Source organism: Sparus aurata, chromosome 6 (genome assembly GCF_900880675.1).
Source record: "Sparus aurata chromosome 6, fSpaAur1.1, whole genome shotgun sequence".
In the NCBI taxonomy this organism is placed as follows: Eukaryota; Metazoa; Chordata; class Actinopteri; order Spariformes; family Sparidae; genus Sparus; species Sparus aurata.
Window position 1 is genome coordinate 18,527,284 of NC_044192.1, and position 21,767 is coordinate 18,549,050.

The 21,767-nt window shown below is 43.1% G+C and overlaps 1 protein-coding gene across 3 annotated transcripts; it reads left to right on the forward strand.

The window, feature by feature from the left end:
• The first annotated feature begins 2,239 nt into the window (after positions 1-2,239).
• camk1a (calcium/calmodulin-dependent protein kinase Ia) lies at positions 2,240-21,767 on the forward strand. Of its 3 annotated transcripts, XM_030420867.1 has the most exons (13): positions 2,241-2,363; positions 2,433-2,536; positions 3,955-4,073; positions 13,575-13,706; positions 14,694-14,768; positions 15,805-15,943; positions 16,048-16,174; positions 16,479-16,554; positions 16,636-16,748; positions 16,823-16,901; positions 17,850-17,937; positions 18,105-18,282; positions 20,648-21,767. In XM_030420867.1, exons 3-13 carry the CDS (start codon positions 3,988-3,990, stop codon positions 20,776-20,778), a joined length of 1,224 nt encoding a protein of 407 aa, XP_030276727.1. In that variant the 5' UTR covers positions 2,241-2,363; positions 2,433-2,536; positions 3,955-3,987; the 3' UTR covers positions 20,779-21,767. The 3 variants fall into 3 exon arrangements, with proteins under 3 accessions (XP_030276726.1, XP_030276727.1, XP_030276728.1); XM_030420866.1 differs by having other exon boundaries at positions 2,240-2,536; XM_030420868.1 differs by having other exon boundaries at positions 2,242-2,536; positions 20,675-21,767.

A 21,767-nucleotide genomic window follows, 5' to 3' on the forward strand; every position in this document is an offset into this window, starting at 1 on the left:
ACTTTTCTTTTCAAGGTTTTTGTTGCAAGACTGCTCCTAGTTTTTAGACAGCAGTGTAAATTTGTAGAGGGGGGTGGCTTATTAAATCATATAACACAATAATAACAGTAAATGTAACCTTTATTTAGCTCTTTCAAAACCAGGTTTACAATATTATGGCAAGGGGAGCTGTCTCTGGAGCTGTCTTTGTGCCTCATTTCAAGCACAAAAATGTGGTTAATGATGAGCCTACTGAGGCTCACAGCAACACCCAAAATTATTATTCTTATGTGTATGTACATCATCGAACCAACTTATTTTAGTTTCATTTCCATCATTAGATTGCAAAGTTTGCCATATTTTAAACTAAATTGCAATTTATATGCTTTATAATTTCTTATCATGGTCAGTATACTACCTGTACATAATTGAACAACATAAATCCTCACTGTAAATAATATAAATAATATAAATATATGTATGTATAAATGTATATGTATGTATGTATGTATGTATGTATGTGTACATATATATATATATAGATACTGAAGTGTTCAGAGGTGTTCAGAGGTCTGGACTATATATATCTATATATATCTATATATCTATATATAGATATATATAGTCCGGACCTCTGAATACTTCACTTATTTATTTTTATACCATTCTTTAACTTACTGTTCTTTGTTGTTCTTGTTCTTTCTAATTGAATGTTTGTTATGTTATGTTTATGTTTATGTCTATGTGCATTGTGAGCAAAGAAAAAAACAGAGTCAAATTCCTTGTATGTGTTCACATACATGGCCAATAAAGCTGATTCTGACAATTTTTTCTGATGTAGGCTAGTAGTAATATAAATATAGCATATCAGTGAACTAAGATTGGACACAACTGCCTCAAAAACATCAGTAATAGTCAAATGCATGAGTATAGTAATAGTAATAAGTGCAACACAAAGTAATATGTTGTATTTACCATTGGTATTCACTGCCTTTGGTTATCTGCTTAAATCAGGTAAACAAGTCCTCAACAGTGGGGCTACACCTGAATAGAGATGTCCAAAGTTTTTCAGATCCCAGAACCATGAGTTCAAATTCAAGTGACTTAAACTAGAATGAATACTGCAGAGTAGGATCGTGGTTGAATGGTTTGACTTGGGTTCATAACAACATAATGAGGTACTGGGCATCTATCTGAGAATACTTTCTGAGAAAGAAAGAAAGAAAGAAAGAAAGAAAGAAAGAAAGAAAGTGCAACACAGTATTATGTAATACGTATGCATGCATATGTGAACATAAGTTAGTATGAAGCCTTTTGTGGCTTCAGAGGAAGCCGCATATAATCTGATCAATTGCCTCCAATGATCAGTGGTTAAGTTGCATTGTGGGTAATGTCAGCGGGCAGGTTTTGAAAAGCAGTCCACTGGTCTAGCCTTGCACGGAAGAAGAATGCGTGGAATAAAAAAAGGCGATATGCCTTTTTTTATTCCACGCATTCTTCTTCCTTTTCACAACCTGCCAGGTTGCCAGGAACATTACCCACAGTGCATCTTAGCCACAGAGAGAATTTATCAGATCACATCTTCACAGCTTCCTCTGGAGCCACAAAATACTTTATACTACGTGTTTTTTTCCACTAATACTCCCAAAAACCTGTAAGCACACTTTAATGTGTTTAATTGGTGGAGTTTTCCTTTAAGGTTCTCCATCATTGTTATGCACACTATGTGGATGATTAAAAATAACTCCTCAAAAACTACAGGAACACCTTATAGCGTGTTGACCTTTGATTTGTCAGAGGGGTGGTGGGAACACTCCTTCGCCCTGTTGTTGTTGTTGTTGTTGTTATGTTGTGTTGCTTGTCCGCACATCACACCTCTGATGGGCACCGGACCCCTTGGCAGCCAGTGTGTCCAGGTGGACATCGGGCAGGGTCCCGTGAGTGCTGCTGTTGTGATAGAGGAGGCAGCAGGGCGTTGCCTCAACATTAGTGGGATATCTGGAGCTATAATTCCCTGCTAGTGTGCGCTGGGCCCTCTGAAGCGCACTTGTCCCTCCACCATTCTGCAGCAGGTCTTCAGCCCCAAACCCATTCAACTATTTCATTTTCACACAGGTCGCATGCTTGTGTGCCATTGTGTGTTGAATTATTCAAAGTGACACGCTGTGCCTGTTTGGGGTACAAAAATAAATAAATAAACAAACAAAATACATCTAAAATTGTCTGCATGCTCTGCAACAGCAGCAGCGTTACCAGGCGCGCTGCGGGAGGGGAGCCCGCAGATAAACAACCGGCACATGAACCAAAAAACAAAGCTGCTCGCATACAGCAGACGGCGGCTTGACTATCAGGAGGTGAATCGCGCATCGCGTTGTTAAAAAACGGTGAGTGATTTTTTTTCTCTCTCTCTGTGCTGCACTACGTCCACAGACGTCTGGTTTTCTTGACGTCAGGAGAAGTCTGAGCGGACCCACAGCCGCTGCGCACAAGCACAGCAACCACATCGCTCCCAGAGGGAAGGAGAGAGAACACACCGCAGCCACAGATCGCCATTTAGGTACGTGTGATTTCTTTTCTTTCTCCTTTTCTTTTTTGTCTTACATTGCACCGTCAGTCGTGTAGTTTCTCTGCAGAAGTTGTGCGGCTGTGAGCGTGTCGCATGTCTGCAGCCTCCCCGGTTTTACGGATTCCTTTTGACTGCCGTACCCTTGAGCGCTGCAGCAGGCTACATGTTCGCACACCCACATCGCCTTCATTTCTTCTTCTCCTTCTTCTTCTTCTTCTTTTCCCTCTCCATCTCTCTGTAGCCTACATGCATGAGCACCAGCACGACGCGCACACTCATTTTGATGTCACATACAAATTGCACCGAGCGGACGGTTTTTATGATGATTCCCATTCAGACCCTCACGCTTGCCATTCACGCCCTGCAGCCCCCAAGCGCAGAGCGGGTTGTCACATCGTTCCTCACTGGAGTGTTCTTTTATGTCTTGCATTTGTGGATTTGTGCATCAACCTGAGTGTATAAAAGCTTCAAATGTTTAAATATAGCACAGCCCCCGCGAGCTGGTATCTGACCGTGCATTTGTTTGTTTTTTTGGTGACGGTCCCCCCTTTCTTGCGCCCGTCTCTGCTGCACTGTTTGCCCTACTTTCAAGCTGTTATTTGTTACTGTTTATTGTCAGCGAATACAGTCTGTAGCTGTTGTGGGTTTTTTTGTTTGTTTGTTTGTTTGTTTTTCTGGGCAGTGTGGTCACATCTCATCAGTGTTGAGAAAAATCTATTTCTTATTCATGGTTTTCTCTCTCATTCATTAACAAGTTCACTCTCACTCTCATTTATTTTTCTCTATCGGATTAAAAAACGCAAGAGACAGCAGCACAGGTCAGGTTTTGACTTGGATTGGACTTGTTTTCAACTTATCGATCGGACTCCATCGTGCTCAGGAGGAGAATCGTGGTACCAGCTTGTCTTCTTGTCATCCAGTTCAATCAAACTTCAAGTGGTATTAAAAATGCAAACAAGAGGCTGTGATAGCCAGAACACTTAATCAGGGAAAATCAATAGTGTATTTAATGGCTTTACGCAACAGTCAGTCTACCAAACTGTAATGGGCATATTCAAACTGGCGCAGAGGCAGAATATATCACTCGCAGTCAAGAGTGGCCATAGATTGTTGTGTAATATTTCAAGTCCGGTCTGTTATGAACTGTGTGCTGGAATGATGTTCGTGATAGAGACAAAAATCATGTCGCCTTCCAGGGAATTTTTGTCATTTTCATTAAAAGTCACTGGTCCAATCAGCATATCCATCATCACTCCACTTTAGCACAATGCTCTTGATCACAATCAAATCTAGATAGATCAAAAGTGTATTTCGACATGTGGTGGAGTAAAAGATAATTGTGCAAGACTATTCAGTGTTTTTTTTTCTTTTTTTTTCTGTTTTTGAATTCTCTTCTCTCTGCCCTGCAGCTGTAGTGTGGCGAATCCGATCAGCGTTGTAGGATGCCTCTTGGAGAGGATGGAAATGGATGGAAAAAGAAGACATCAGACATCAAAGAACATTATGACTTCAAAGAGGTGCTGGGAACGTAAGTTGCACAGATCAGTTTGGTGCTGTTGAGGTGGCCGGGTCACCAAAGGGGCGAAGTGGGGCGACTGCACCGATTGGCTCCGGTCACCTCAGCTTGTGTCAGATTAGATAACTGTGACGTGTTTTCAACAAAGGTGCAACACTCCGCCATCCTTTTCTCTGGAAGTCACATTTTGTTGCTTTTAATCAAACTAGAATGGTACTCAGTAGATGGCATACCTCTTCCAACGCCCAACAGTACCCATTGATGCCATAAAGCGTAATCCAATGTCAAGCTGTAACTGCTTAGTCAGAATTTTAAACTACCAGATCGTGGATTTGCGTCAAATTGTACTCACTAATAGATACCTTCCACCTTAATGTGATTTTTCGTCATCATTATTCATCCGTTACTCCCTGAGAAATTAACAAAAATCTAAGAAAATCTCTCAATCTTAAAGTAAGTAATAAAAAGATTCTTGGATCCGTCCCTTTATCAGGATCCACACCAAAAGTTAACGGGGTCTATTCTGGGCTGAGAATCATCTTCCAATCAAGTTTCACGGAAATCTGTTCAGCAGTTTTTGTGTAATCCTGCTCACAAACCAACGTACCAACAAATGGACACGGATGAAAACATGACCTCCTTGGTAGAAGTAACAAAAAACAGTTGTCAGACAGAAAGCGTGGTGCCAGGTTGAGCTCCAGCACAACAGCACTGGTTGGTTCTCAGAGTTTGAGGCAGAATCTAGTGAAGCCGCATGTGCATTAATGGTTACCTGCAGGTGAACAGAGTGCGTACGCATTTTCCAAAGTTGGAGAAACCGAGGGGTCAAAAGTCTCTCGCCACTCACGTTTTGTCCCTTTGTCGATGCAGTCAGGGCTGCAGTGTTTGAGTCTCTTAAGAAAGTTGAATAACGGACCTCACCGTACGATGTGTTAAGTCTTTACCGCGGCAGCCTGGGTTAGATTCCAGCTCTTTGTTGCGTATCATCCATATCTCTGTCAGCCGTCTTTCCTGTCTCCATCTCACTGTCACCATCTAAATAAAGCATGAATCCAAGCAAAAAAAAAAAGGGAAAAAGAAAAACATGACTGACATTTTGGATGGCCTGTCACTTCTGCCTATTTTGACTCAGACTGGTCTTGTTCTTGGCCACTGTTAGATGCTGACTCAGCTGTTTCCCACTTGCCTAAAGTATCGTCAAGAATGCATCATTTCCCCGGCCAATTTGGCTCTCTATTGAGCAGCACAAAGACATTTTGAATGTATTACAGTTCATTTTTATGCATATATAAGAAGAAGAAGAAAAAAAAAAAAGCCTTTTTCAAAATGAACTGAATCTAGTTTTGGAAACAGTTTGCATTTTGATGAGTTGGTCTTTCCAGTCACGGCGGTGCTCGAGCGAGGGCTGCAATCGTTGTGTGTGTTTAACATGCATGTGTTCTCTTTGCGTGTGCAGTTAAGCATGCATGGTTGTGTTTGTTTCCAAACATCATTATTATTCTCCCCGCGTTGGACATTACGTCAGTATTTGTGAACGTGAATGACTGTATTCAAATTGAACACTGATTTATGTAATTAAAACAAGATTGACTTGAATGGCTATTGTCTGATTCACACTGAGGACTTTATTTTTTAGCCGTTCAACACAAGTGATCTGTGGTGTTACGGCACACATCCAAGCCAGTCCTGCCAGAACACTGTTGATCCAGTAGGTGTGGCTGATATCAGGTGATATTGGGGCAGTTTGGCCTCATCTTAGCTTGGACTTGCTTGTTTTGTTGTCAGGAGACTGAGTCCTGAATGGATGCAAGGCTGTTGTCAGTGCACAAATATTTTTGTTCATGAATGATAGAAACCGAATCCTAATTCAGTGGCCCTTTCTCGTTGCCCACAACTTATCCAAATCACAATACAAAACCCAGTGAAACCTGCAATCTTTTAATAACACCCATCTGTCTCTGAACGTGTCATGATCAGCTGCACCTTCCTCTGCGGATGTGATGATAGACAGCAGGGATGTGAGAGACAGCTGAACAGGTTATGTATTTCCATCAAGGGCTCATGTATAGCGAGATCACATAATTCCAATGATTTATTCAATGCGATGTGGTCTTGGAATCCAAAATAGGTTATCCTACATTGTCACTGAATACGCCTTCATTCTGCAATAAACTGCAAAAATGAATGTTCATCCAGCAGGGTGAAGGCTTTCCTTTTGCAGTCAGTAATGGTGAGGGCTGGACTCACACAGACCTGTGAATGCATCCTCCAGGGGGACAGGATCGCGCCCAGATGGTCAGGCGGCACCTCTCCACCCCCCAACCCCTCCCCAAACTAAGTACAAGTGACCCAGCACACGTCCACCTGTGATGACACGAGTGTGCCATATGGAGTGTGGTTGTTTTCTTTCTTCTTGGAATCACACCTGCTTCCCCAGAGAGGCAGCTCGGAATCAGATTTTAATGACTGTGCAACTCTGGGCCGCGTCCAAAAAAGTGAAATAGCAGTGGGAAGATGATGAGGCTGTCTGGTTATGTCGAGTGCTGTAGGAGGACATCAGAAGACTCCACCGGTGTGTGTGTGTGTGTGTATGCGTGTGTGTGTGTGTGTGTGTGTGTGTGTGTGTGTGTGTGTGCGTCTCAGAGCTGCGCCTGTTGTATGAAATGCACTTTGACGAGCAGATTGTATATTTGAGAATTCACGGCTGCTGCTAAACGCTGATAAGTTCTGTTACAATTCCACCGAGACTTGCGGGAACTTAAAGCATCGATTATAATTTGAAGTATGATATTAAGGGTTACGTAAGGAGGATTGAAAGAGTGAATTGCCAGAATAGCATGTACCCATATTTCAGGAAAAAAAAAAAAAAACAGGGATAGAAGCTGTAGTAATATTCTTTCCCTCCTGTCACTGTAGCTGGACCTGGCAGAGGGCAGAATTAATGTGTTGACGGAAAGCTCCTTATGCTTCGGAGAGAAGATTACAGAGGAGCTTTATCCAGGAATTCAGAGTGTGAAGTTAATTGATTTATGTTGAAATATTATATTCAGATTTGGCTAATCCATCACAGTTCTACCTCTGTTTGGAGTCCGCTTCAGGGACAAGCTGTTCCCGAAGGGGAAAAAAAAAATCCCCCAGTCAACAAACTTTGACTTTTTCTGTTGTAATTCTCATTAACACTTCTCTCCTTTAACAATGTCATGTAAACAGAATGGAGTGAAAGTCTATATAAATATACTTGTGCTGCCTCTCTGTCTTTTTTGTCGTGCTTCTGTGTCTGAGCGACTGAGAGAGTCTTTACAGTACATATGGTGCCAACAACTCTGTCATAAGATTCTAGCTTATGGTTTTCTTATCTGTGATGCGAAGGCTTGGTTAAAGTCTGTAGATGGACGCAGAGAGAGTAGAGCAGCTCCCCCATTTCTGTAACCTCCTTAGAGGGACGTCTGGCCAAAAATCCGAAAAAATACATATTTTTCCCCTTAGCTGTGCTGCTATTTATCGAATTAGATTGTTTTGATATGAGTCGCTGACTTTTGGAGATGTAGGAATTAGATGGCAGTCGGCTTGTGGTGCTCAAAGCACAACAATTCAACAGCAAGCTTACTCAGCTAACTAAACTAAACAGTCAATGTTTACATCGCTGTCTCGAGTACGATCCTCTCGACCATGATCAGATTCACACTTCCTTCTGCTTGGTGATACAGTGTAGTTCGGCAGAAAGAAAATAGTTCCTTCGTGAAATTTCTCACAACAAGTAACTGGGTCATGATTTCTGGGAAGAGACATTTCCTTGAATTTCATATGTATTTTTTTGGGGTGTTTTTAACCGAGCTCGAGCAACGGCAGATTGCTGCCATCTAGCACGGGAGCTTTGGACTGGGCGGTCAAAGCTGTAATTTCTTCACACTCTGATGATAATTTAGTTGATTTTTAAAATGTTTTCAAATAATATTCTTACATATTGCACTTTAAAAAACTGTGTCTTTCGTGGGTTTCGACGCCAGGGATGTATTTTTCTCTAACGGTTTGATTAGCTGTCCCATGATTTGCCCGGACGCGTGTAGTTGTTGATCGAGCTTGATGTGTTTATGTATTAAAGATGATCTTGGACCGAGACTTAAAGGCTTAGGAGTAGCGATGATGTAGATGCGTGCACATCGTTTCAGTTTACGAGCCCCGCGGACGGAAATATCCCTGCAAGCTGGCAGCTTATCTGACAGAAATGAAGAGCATGGGGCCAGTTAACAAAACAATTTCAGACCGCAGCGCAGCAGTTAAAAAAAAAGAAAACAGTTCTAAACATCCACAGCAGAGTACTTCTTAAATGCACTGCTGGTGGCTGAAGCGTCTTTTGAAATCTTACCAATCTGATCTATTCTCTAAAGAAAATAGTTCCACGACACATACATGGTGCAGAATTTGGTGTTGATTTTCAGCTGGAGCTGCCGTACGCAACTTTAATAGTACACAATTTGATTCTGCATTAAAACAGGGCCACATATTGTCTAATTGAGCTTTTCACGAGGGAACAGGAGGTATGTCGCATTAAAGGCTAACAGTAAAATGGGCTTTAATTTCATGGTGCCTTAAAAGGAATCATTAGTATGAGGAGTAATACATGAGGCAGGCCGGTTTAAAGAATTCCTCGTGCAGTCCAGGTGAATAAAGCGTAGGTGTATAAACATTGTGACTATTCAGTACTAAACGCTGTTGAAAGCACTCTCACTGGCTGTTTTGTTCATAGAGAAGAGCAGAGGAGTTAAGAGGTTTGACCTACACATGACTTTAGTGGAGTATGTGGAAAATATACAGTTGTGAAACTGTGAGTGAATGGCTCAGTCCCGAGATCTGTTGATGTGAATAAAGTTATTTTTCACAATGATGCAGATGGAAGAATGAATCCGGAGATTGTTTGAGATTTGGCATTGTACTGTATGTCCTCATGCTCCTCTGTGTCTTTCTCTGTCTCAAACACACACACGTGCAGACACACACACAAACACACACACACACACACATCCAACGCGCACACACACACAAAATGGATTAGGCTAAAAAGAGAAAGCTTTTTTTAGGACTCTGAGGCACGTTGGGCTTGAAGGAGCACTCGCATCAGGTGAGATCGATAGACTGATAGATGCTAGTAGCCTTCTGCAACAGGTCCAAGGGGCCTGACTCTGCTTGATTTATGGTGTATTTTTAAAACAACAACAATGAAAAACATTATGAATAGTGTTTGTCAGCAGAAATCCATCTTTTTTTGTGCAGTGGGCTTCAATTATATCACACACTGATCATATAGGTAGTGACCAGGGACCAGTTCAGGAGCCAGGTGCGCCAGCTGTTCCTTAGCTTAGACTTTGTTAAGACTTGGCAGAGTTTTAACGTAAGCATTTACTAAGTGTAAGTGGATGCATAGCTAAATTGAAGCCAGTTAGACCACACAAACTAGTTCTTTCAAAGAGACTACTTTTTGCTGAATATTTACACCTAGTGCCCCCCCTAACTGTGACCTCCTTGTTTGATGAGGCCATGTCTCACCATCATGTTTTCTACAGTAGCCCAGAACGGACAAACAGTAGGGGAACCTGGACCTTTAAGGCTTGATGTCTGACATGCAAAATTAAAACACAAATGTCTTGAATTCATGACACCGCTTGTGATGCTCCGATGACTTAGTTTGCTGTACGGCGCTAGCAACTGATTTACACAATGCTGAAATTTGGACTAGTTTGGATATCCTGCGTTTAACTGGTCTGAAGCCAACCAGCAGCTATTTTTGTAAAGACCCTGAGAGAGATGTGTATTGTCATATAGTTTAGTAACAGCCCATAATATTAAAAAACTCAGATACGTGGAAGATTGCAATTGGGGTGAAAAGCACTGTGAGACACTGACAGCGATGATATGAGAATGTGTGAATCAATATTTCCCGTATGGACAGCTGGGATTACAGTGTCTTCAACAACTTCTGTGTGTGTGTGTGTGTGTGTGTGTGTGTGTGTGTGAGAGAGAGAGAGAGAGAGAGAGAGAGAGAGAGACCCATGCTGTGTTGGTGTTCATGTTGTGCTGATGGCTTTGGGGCAGACACCATCACTCTGCTACAGATGCAGATGCTGTCCAGACACAGGCTTTTATGTCGTGCTTCATCCGTCCTATCTATCTATCTATCTATCTATCTATCTATCTATCTATCTATCTATCTAGCTAGCTATCCATCCATCCATCCATCTAAAAATATGCAGTCACAGTCATGTTCATGTACACAAAGTGCGTCAGCTATGAATCTTGACACCAATGACTCATTTGAATCTTATTTATTTCAATTTGTAACAGCAAGTAAGTGTGCGTGCCAGGATTATTTATTGGCATTAAATACATAAAAATGATGCAGCAAGATTAGAGTGGTGTGTTACTGGTGGAAACAAAAAAAAGAAACTATGTGCTTTAATGTGAGACTGAAGAAATGTAACGTCCACTTTCCCTTTGTCTCATTTCACCCAGATATTTGATATAATCGGATATTTTTCAGTCAGTGATGACATCTTTCAGTCTGATAGTTTGTTTATAGTGCAGGGAGAAATTGTGGGAGGCATATCAGGCTCATCTCGCCTCCTGACAAATTTGACAATAGGAGCGGTGAAGATAGCAGATGCTGCTGCTACTGTTGTTATTTAGCTGTTTGGGTAAGGGCGTGTTTTATGAAAAAAAAATAAAAAAACAAAAAAAAAAACTATCCATGTGAATTCATTCAACATTTGCTCTGCTCGCCTCTATTTATCAACAGCCGTGGTTGAAGCTGGCTCCCAGGATCGTGTCTCCACGTCGAAGCTAACCAACTAAAGCTAAAATAACGTGTCAAGTAAATCGAATAGTTGATCAACAAAATTAATTGGTAACATCTTGATAACTGAATAATTATTTTATAAGTCAGTTTCAAGCAGAAAACATTTTGTGGTTCAGACTACTCAAGCGCAATTTAGGAAGCAACACATCCTCGTACCTGAACGACTGAATGGGCTGAATGCCAGTCCGTCCCAAGACACCATACATCACTGCCATCAGAACATATGCTCAGAGTTTGGTCAGGTTTAGGCACTAAAACTACTGTGATAGGTTTATGAAAACAATGTGGTTGGGGTTAAAATAAGTACATTACTCATGTAACTTCCTCTACCTGCAGTACTTCACTGCATTGATAAGATAAAATGTCTCACTGTGTACTATTGGTTTTGCACAGTGGTCTGCTGGCTGAAGGTCCTGTGCCTGTTTCACTGCACCATCCATCCTGACCTCCTCCCTATGTGGACTGTCTCTCTCTTTATACTTTTCCCGACTTCCTCCTTTGCTGCTCAAATAGCTACTATGGCCACCAGAGGTCGCCGCCAAACAAGAGACATGTATATAGTTGACCTACATGGTTGTTTTTCTGATGATGGGCATACGGTTTGTTTTGGCCTGCAAGATGTTTTTTTTGTGTAACAACAACAAAAAGGACCATAAATCAGTTAGATTTTGTTATTTTTGGGTAAAATTGCTCTCAAGGCTTGAATCCCTAATTGTTATTCATTATTTCATAATGTGAGCCCGGCAGGCAGTTAAGGGGACTTTGGGTCATCTTAACAATTTAACACAACAGGAGTTTGCTGTTGGCCTGTTGCCCACCATCAACTTTAGAATTTGGAAAAATCTTTTATTGATCACGTATCATGCAAAGCGCAACATAGTGAAACTGGTACTCTGCATTCAACTCACCCCGAGGGAGCAGTGAGCAGTGTGTGCGCGCCTGGGGAACGACTCTAGATCTCACCAAATGCCTTTGGTCAAGGTCACCGACTGGGGAACGAACATCATGTGCGTGTTTCAATGGTGGGGGAAGCCGGAGTCCTCGGAGGAAGCACAGGGAGAACGTATAAACTCTGCAGAGAAAGGTCCTGCCCCAGTGGGATTCAACCCCAGGACGCTGTGGCTGTGAGGCAACAGTGTGAATAATCAGAAATTTAAATACTCATTAATTGCAGCGCTATAGATGTTTCCTCATGCATGGCAAGAATCAGAAACATTGTTTTCAGCAGTGTTCACATGTTAGCCTCCCACCCATCTGTCTCCCTGTCTCCCTCACTGAGACTTCTATTTTAAAAAGTCAATTGGACTAAATAGATTATTACTTGCTGGTAATAGAAATGTAACACTCTCCACCATTTGAGGAAAACCCTGGCTGTAAATGCTGCAGCCTTAAACACATTAAAATGCTTTTATGGGTCGATGAGAATTGGAGCTTTATGTGATTTTGCATTGAGATTATTTTAAGCGGCTAAAAAAATTGAAACCGGAGATGTGTGAATGTGTGTGTGTGTGTGTGTGTGTGTGTGTGTGTGCAAGTGAATCGTCCCTCTTTCTCGTGTGCATCGTCGGTTTCAGTGTGCAGTAACGTTTCCGCCACGCTGGTTCGTTGAGCACAAGATGGCCACAGTACAAAGCCATCTCAAGGATTGCCACGGATCCACGTGAGCGTTCCTTATTGCGTGAAGATGGAAAGAAATGCATGTCGCGAGGAGGGTGATTAACTGCAATCGTTAAGGGCAGAATATACAGAGAGTCAGAGATGCCTGCCTCCTCGTCACTGTGCAGTCTGCATCTTTTTTATCCAAGGTTGCAGACTCAAGTGGAGTTAAGGCTCCTGACGCGCTGCACAGTGCGACAGATGGGGGCGGGAGAAGGACTTTTTGCTCAAACATGACATTGAACTTCCTCCGTGTGTCGCATGACAGCGCTGATTCACACACATGTAAAGGATCCCTGTGGCTGCTAACAATGTTCGTGCGCTCGGGCCTCCTCCCGAGCTCCCTCCCACGCTCCTGTGGGGAGACTGTGCAAATACACACTGTTCTCCCTCTCGCCCATCACGGTAATCCATAATGCAGTCTGGTCTCCCTCAGAAACGGCCACACTACTTGTGCTCTTTCTATTATTGAATGGAATAAAAATAGTTTGTTCTTTTTAAAAGCAATTGATACGACTATAAATGTCTGGATGTGGCTGTTGCTTCACCTCACCTCCCTGAGCCTTTTCTCAGCCCCCCCCCCCAAAAAAAACCTCTCAGTAATGTCACCATTTTGAATAATTCATCTAAGCAGCACTCACACACACACACACACACACAAACGTACACACACCATATAAACACACAGATGGCTGAACGGAGGCTATTTTGAGATCTTTATTTAAGAGCTCTGGTGTTGTGGTTAGCTGAGAGACAGTTTTTAGCAGGCCACAGAAATATCTAATTACTTTATTTGGTGTGGGAATCAACCAAACACACACACACATACTTTCAAAAAGAATAAAAAGCCCTGAATTTCCTGTTTTTACAATCCACAGTGGCCTGTAGCAGAAGAAGAATCCTGGTTTAGCTTTCCGATTGTGTCCGTTTCACCTCACACTCCCACACGTTTCTTTCTTTCTCTAATGTTTGAATGTGTGTGTGTGTTTTTCCACCTCTTGTTTCAGGGGAGCTTTCTCAGAGGTGGTTCTAGCCGAGGAGAAGAGGACCCAGAGGCTGGTGGCCATCAAGTGCATCCCCAAGAAAGCGTTAGAGGGCAAAGAGAACAACATCGAAAATGAGATCGCCGTACTACACAGGTGAGGTCGTGATCCGTCACCGCGCTACTGCTCTGCGTCCTGCGGGAGGATTCGGCTGGTGCAGCCTCCCTGACGCCAATCCATGCACAGATGCAGAATAGCATATGCAAGGGGTCAATTGAACGGGCTACTAAATGCATGGTGTCAGTAGAAACAGTAGGATTGTGCACCAGAAATGTCAGGAGTAAAGAAGATAGACCTATTTTTAGTGTCCCTGTTGCCAGGGCAACAGCACACAGAGGCGGAGATGGTGATGGTGTGTGGAGTTCCCCGCAGCAGTGTATTGAAGAAAGAGAAAGAGACATAGAGGGTGGAGAAGTGGAGAGGGGGGGTAGGGTATGATGGAAGGAGGAAGATATGGGGGAATGGGTGGAGTGGAGTTTCGCCTTAAAGTCAGCGTTCAGTAAAAAAAGAAAGTCATGAGAGAGCAAGAAAGAAAGTAAGAGAGGGATTCTCTGTTTCTGTAAGAAGTCACATTTGCTCCTCTCAGATGCTGATGTGTTACAGCGATGGTGCGTTCAAGTGCTCTCAGCTCTACTCCAAAGCACAGAGAGATACTCAACTGTCTGTCAGCCGCTTCGTAACAATAAACGATCCAATTCTATTTTGTTTGTGTGCGCGAAAAAAAAAAAAAAACACCCCATCATCCTGCGATAATCTCCAAAGCCGGCCTTTGTCGATGGTTCCAGCTGCAGATGCTGGTCATTGTCATCCGCAGCAAGGGGCAGTTAGTTCATCTAAAGCTTCTCTGCGCTTCACCCGAGAGGCTTTCCCAGTTTGTCTTTCAAGAGAACCGAGCAAACACACAGGTTTGATTCCAATTTACTGTAGTGATTTCCGTGGAGCAGAGGAAACAGATGAGAGGGCGATTTGAGTTACGCAGCAAGAATGCCATCTGGTGACCAAGTGACAGTAAGCATTTAGAGAAATGTGGCTTAATTAAAAAAATGTTCCACTTGATGATTTCTCTCCATGTATCTTCCTCAGAATCAAGCATCCCAACATCGTTACGCTGGAGGACATCTTCGAAAGTACATCCCATCTATATCTCGTCATGCAGCTGTGAGTTCCTCTTCCTCTTTGTCTTGTACATGGTCGAGGGTTTGCCTTCAGCAGGCATTTTAACTGTAGAATAAGAGTAACACCATGATTCACAAAAAGTAATTTATGAAGCAAAGCGCCTCAAATTAGATTTTTTGCTGCTTTTCTCAGTTTACCATCTCAGTAAATTGAATGTCAAACAAAACAATGTAGTTTTTCACCTTTTATGTTATTTCATTACCGTTTATATGCAGTTTGCCTCTTTTGTTTATCCTCAAGTAGCTTAAGGGATGTAAAAACCTCTAGTGTCATTTATATTCAGATATAGTCTGTGCCACTTGACATACTCAGACTCAAAACTATTATCAGTTGCTTACAACAAATATTGTAGATGCTTCATGAATCATTTTATGCACAATTTCTGTCAAATTCAGCCTGACATACCAGGTACCTCTAGAATCTAAGACAAAGTCTTTGATTTGAACAGTATCTGGTAGTCATTATTTACTCACAACATCTCACTCAGTTCAAGTTTCGTAGTCCATAAAACATTTCTAGAGCTTAACAGCAAAACAGTGTTGCACCATTCTCCCAAACAACTGAAGTAGACGGAGACTTGTTTTAAAATGTGGAAAAAAGATAACAGAAAAAAGGATAAAATGGTTCAATACAGCTTGCCCGGCGTAATCCAAGTCTCCAGAAGCCCGGAAACCCTGAATTGATTTGATTTATTTACACCCTCAATGCAAAGTCAAGCTTGTGCAACCACTTCAGATGGGGTGCCTGCTAACACTGTTAGCTTAGCAGCTACAGTGAAGATTCTGGCTAAAAGGACTATGACTTTTCAATCGGTTTGAGGGTGAGTGGATAACCCTGATTTGGGGTAAAATGTTCCTTTAAGCGGTTTGCAATGAGGGATTAATCGATGAATTCAAAACGAATGTGTGTGGATGTTTCCAAAGCTGCCGCCAGAATCCGATGCAAACCCTTTAGATATTCACCTCCTCAGTAAAGATGCATGATTGCTCAGCAGTTATTCATGATTTCCACCTGACAGAGTTTCCGGAGGCGAGCTGTTCGACAGGATTGTGGAGAAAGGTTTCTACACAGAGAGAGACGCCAGCCAACTCATCCACCAGATCTTGGATGCAGTCAAATACCTCCACGATATGGGGATCGTCCACAGAGACTTGAAGGTATTGTTGCTCAGGGAAAGACAAAAAAATACAACTAGCTGGCCTTTTTTCCCCCTATTTTGAAACCGTCCTCTTTGATCTCCCTCTCTTTTAATTCTCTGCAGCCAGAGAACCTGCTGTATTACAGTATGGACGAGGACTCCAAGATCATGATCAGTGACTTTGGACTGTCAAAGATCGAGGGGGCGGGCAGCGTCATGTCCACGGCCTGTGGCACTCCCGGATATGTGGGTAAGGCATTTATTTCTCGGGTCAGCCGCTCTCTCCTCACCTCCCCCCCTCTCTTTCATGTGAGCTCAGCACTTGCTGTTTCAGCTGATATCCCCTCTTTATTCAGAGCATTGTGAGAGGCTCTTTCATCCACTACTGAGTCAATTGTGAGTGTTTCAGAAGTGCTCTCTACCTGTTTAATGTGACCTGCCAGATCACATGGTATTACCGAAAGGTCAAGATTACTCGAATTCCCCCTCAATGCTGCTGTGTGTCGTATATTTTTCCACTTGTCCTGGAAGTGTGTGTGCGTGTGTTTTCACAGCTCCTGAGGTGCTCGCTCAGAAGCCATACAGCAAAGCAGTGGACTGCTGGTCCATAGGAGTTATTTCTTATATCCTGTAAGTCTCACCCCCTTCATCACTGAGTATGTATGTACAGTGATCGTCTACTTGTGTTGATGGTGTTCCAACATCCCTCAGGTTGTGCGGATACCCTCCGTTTTACGATGAAAACGATGCCAAGCTGTTTGAGCAGATTCTGAAAGCAGAGTATGAGTTTGACTCTCCGTACTGGGACGACATCTCAGATTCAGGTACCGCTGGTCACTAAAAAAACATCTGCTCACAAGTTGGTTTATTACAGCGTGAACTCTGGTTGTGTTTGCAGCCAAAGACTTCATCTGCCACCTGATGGAGAAAGAGCCTTTGAAGAGATACACATGTGAGCAGGCGCTGCAACATCCATGGTGAGATAGTCAAAATATTTATCATCTGAAAAAGTACACTCATACTCATTCCCTATGGACTGGTTTTGTGTTGTCCTGAAGCTGATGTAAGTTTGCATTGAACTGAAATGAATCACCTTTTAATAACATAGTATATTATATGTTTCGTATCTTTATAAATTGATCATCTTTGGGATTTTGTTTCTTATAATTTCCCACACATGAAAAAGCTCCACGATGTTCAGTATACCATCACAAACCATCACAAGGACAAAGTATCAAACCGTCACAGAAGCTAGAATCAGTTCTAGCTGATACGCCAGATGGTTCATCAAACCGAACCACCTGGGAAGTCGTTTTTAGACCCTGTAAGAAAATGCTTGGCAGGTGACAGGACAAACCATTTGTCTATCATCGTCTATCACAGGCCAACTTCAGATCCACAGATCGACCTGTGGAGCACAGTCGAGAGAAGAGCACAAACGCGTTTTCCTTCAGTGAAAGCCTTCAGTGTCGTTCTTTGCTCCTCCTTGAAATAATCTCTCCAGTTCTGATATGACAGATGCTGGAGCAGCATCCACGCTTACCTCTTGAGCAGCCGCCATTGTTGATTTCAAACAAACAGTCGCTTCTCTAATTGGTCATCACACCTGAACCACGCCCACTGCTGCCAGTGGTCCTTAAAGGACACTGATTGGTCAAACCACCATGTGTTCTGCCCCAAGCACATAGATAGCCTAAATTCCGCCCGGTTGACCTTCGCCCTCTATAGCTGGTAAATTCAGGTACCTCGAAATGTAAATAATCAGCTAACTGTTTGGCATTGTTGCCTCAAAAACAACTGGAATGAATCAATTAGCAACACCATTACTGGTTAATTGTATGTCGATCTATTAATCTGCAAATATTGAGGCAAATCGGCCTCCGTCAGGTTCCTGAATTGTTCTCTAACTCTTGCTGACTTTGCAGGATCTGTGGAGACACGGCTCTGGACAAGAATATCCACGAATCTGTCAGCGCCCAAATCAAGAAGAACTTTGCCAAAAGTAAATGGAAGGTCAGTGTCTTTGGCTGAATCACAGAGCAACCTGCTGAAGGAGCAGTATTAAAATTTGCAGGAGCCAGAGTACATTTCGTATGCCCTTGCTGTTTTTCTCCCCCACTAGCTATCAAACTCGAAGGTTTATCCCTCCCCTCTCTCTTGCTTTCTGTCTTTACATGCAGCAAGCATTTAATGCCACAGCGGTGGTGCGCCACATGCGGAAGTTGCAGCTGGGCACTAGTCTCGAGGGACCCAGTCAGATTACTCCCACCAGTCCCTGCCATGGACATCTGCTCCCAGAGGAGGAGGAGGACGAGGAGGAGGAGGAAGATGATTTGGGGAATGGGGAGGAGGAGAGCTGTAAGTCATCACTGCATAGTCAACAAGCAGACACTCTCACATACAGTAATTATACCACGGGGTGTCGTTAAGGGCTGGTAATGGAAAGCCGTAATAAACTTTCAGAGCGGTTGGATGTGTGAAAGGAGAGGATGTTTCGAGTTACTTAGAGTTGCATTAATTAGCTTCGATGTCAGCAGCCAAGTGAAATACGTCAAACAATTTGTGATATGTATTCCAAGTGGGGCGTACCAAAGTGCCTGAGAAACCAACAGATCTGCTTCTCGTTAGCCAAAGACTTCAGATCGCAGTCATGTAATGTCATAAACTCCCATTTTAACCCTCATGTCGCCAACTTTGAGCTTTCCAGTGACCCAGCGTCGACCACCTGTCCTATCTGACATGAAGGGAGGACGCAGGGTTAAATGAGGAGAAAGAGGAGACTCAGTGGGGGGTGTCAGCCTCAGGCATTGTGCTCCAACTTTGAGCCTCAGACAGTACACAGAGAAGGGAAAATGAGGGAAGTATGTGCAGGATTGAGTGAAAAAAACGGAGGATGGAGGCGATAAAGGAGGGATGGAGAAGTGTCTCAGGTCTAACTTTTGGTCGTGCTTATTTTGCACTTGTCACCTTGGCTGCCATCTTCGTAGAAACTCGGGCAAAATCAAAGTGCGTCAGGGCAAGCAGTGCAAAGGCACAAGGCATAAAGCCAAATGTAAACACACAAATTAGCACCTGCTAACTTCATAGTGATCTGCTTATTGGGCAACCAGCTGGCAAACCGTGCTAGCTATATGGTTAGAAATATTGCAAAATATCTTTTCATCTGTAGAAATAACAACACTTTTATTAATTTCTTAATACACAGACCACTTTCAAGAAATCAAGACCCGGTAATTCAAGATATTCCACAGACCTTCTTGTGAGCAGTTTAATTTAGGAACCCTGGTCTTTCTAACGAACGACACACACCAACTATAACTGTGCAGAAGGAAGCGTGCATCGACTGAGGGGCAGGATGGGGCATGATGTTATCACTTGATGCAATTTTTCCTGTATGCTTAGTTTACTTTGTGAAAGAAGCGGTTGTGAACCGTGGATAATTTCTATTGAGTGTCCAAACACCAGCGGAATGTACTACCATAATTTGAGCCATTTGAGCCAAAATTTGGAAAGTCTACAAAAGCCACAAGATTAAACCATGAGCCGGCTTGGTTGGCAGAAGACTCTAGTGTCCCCCTCCATGGGGCCTACAAATTCGAAGATCCAGGTAACTTCGCAGCGTGGAAGTCGAGCCATTTTGGCTTCACGTGTCACTGAGCAGCTTTCATAGGACTGAATGGGGCTCTGCCTCCCTCCAGTACTTTGTACAGGGTTAAATGTAACGTCCTTGATGTAAACATAAATGGCATCGCTCGGCGCCTGAGCTGTAATGTTCACTAGCTTAGTCAACTAGCCTCTCATAGATGAGAAGGTGTAAGCAGGTCATAATTTCTTGAAAGCTGTTGAGTTCCACTAATGTATTTTTTGGCACCAGAAGCCGGGTGTTATGTAGTTTCTTGAGCTGTCCATTTGGTCAAACTAGTTTCTAGTGCTGCAGCGTTCATCAGGCTGTATAACTGGTAATCGCACCTGATTTTCTTGCATTTCCTCAGAAGATGATAACAAATCTTATCTTGTTGGCTACTACCTCTCTAGCATGCTTACTTGCTAAATTTACACCGACCCACAGCCTCCCACGTGTAAACAAGCCGGAGTGTGCAGATGACGCTGCAGCTGTTTGGTTTTCCGGCTGGTCGCTCCAGAAGTGGCTGATGTAGATCCCTGTGCAGTTAGAAACAATATCTCATCCAGGCAGGGAGCTGTTGACTTTTGGTGAGGCTCTGAGACAAGCAGCTCCAATGACTTTCCTAACATGCAGTTTATTTGGAAAAGCTTATCAAGTCTGCTTTCCCAGATATGTAGTCAGATTTCGTGTATCTGTACAAAGGAGGAGGTGAGTGCAAAGCAAACAGTATTTCCCTTTAAAGTCGCACCGTGTAGCGTTAAGAAAGAAATGCAGAAACTCAGGGAGGTTGTATTATAATACTGATAAGATAAGTAAACACATTCATAAATATTTATGTTTTCCATAACTGAATAAACAAGCTGTTCTCAGAGGATAAAATAAGGTCCCCACAACACTGTTTGAAGCTAGAAAGGTGGCAGGGTCCACCACATATAAACAAAGTATAACAGCGTGAAAATTGTGTTACTCATGAAAACATAGTCACTTTGTTTATTAAATCTGTTTAAGCATGAACAACAACCAGTAATGTTTTTTCTCATCTGAGCAAAATTTCTTCCCCAAAAAACAACACAGTGCACCTTTAACTCCCGACTGTATGTCCCCCTGTTTCGCTCTCATCTCCAGTGTCCCACTATGAGGACGGCCGCCGCGGAAGCACCGAGGGCAGTGCGGATCGGGACAGCCTGAGAAGCTGCACCTACTGCTGCAGGCCAGCCAGTCGTGTCTGAGCACATCCTCCCGTTACCATGGAGCGCCCAGAGCCCGCCCCACCCCGCCCAGTCTGGCCAGGAATGCAGAGAGTAGTTATCAGGCAGTGTCCACCAGAGTACCTCCACCGCAAGCAGGTGACTGCGTGGAGACATCTTGTCAAGTCTTTGTCAACAAAAAAAAAAAACCCAAAAAACTATCCTGACTTAAGATACACACTTTTTACAAGGCTGCTCCAAGTCATTTATTAAAAGGGCCTGTCTGCATGATAATCCTGAATACCCCCCCCCCCCCCCAAGCAACCTAACATGTAGTCCTCCTTTCGTGCAGCTCTATCAGACGGTCATATCACAGTGTGTGTATTACAGGAAGTGTTTCTGGATGTTAGCTTGAGAAAGGATCCTAGCCTCTGGATTACAAATCAAAGGGGAGGCAGTGGCCTAAAGGGAGTCTTTCTTGTCCATTACTTTTTGTTCTCACGTTGTCACATCTACCTCTAACCGCACTCACTGTCTGTCTTCATCCATCTGGCTCTCACACACTCTACATTACTGGCAGCTTCCTCCAAAAAAAAATTTGGCCAGACGGCACAAAGAAAACGGCTTTTCTCTGGGGGGGGCGGGGGGACAGGGCTGAAAGCTACTCCTGCATGTCTTGACCCATCCACGTGACTCAGTCCAGTCACCGACCAAATAGCTGTTTAGTTGAGTAGATTTAATCCCAAGGCATGTCTCCACTGCCAATGCCACCCGCCCTTATGTTCGGTTCCATCTCCTCTTTCTCATATTAAGTGTTTCTGTCTTTTTCCTAAGTATTTACTGCTTTTTGTTTAAATCCTCTGTCAGAAAAAAAGTTGAGGGTGATTCTGGGGGTTTTGGACTCTATATTCTGGCTCAGACTGGGTTTGTGAAGAGTGGCTCTGACCTGGAGTGTCTGCATGCTTCTGTTGGGGAAAAACGTCAAAAAATGTGTGAAAAATCAAAAGGAAGCTTTTCTTTTTTTTTTTTGT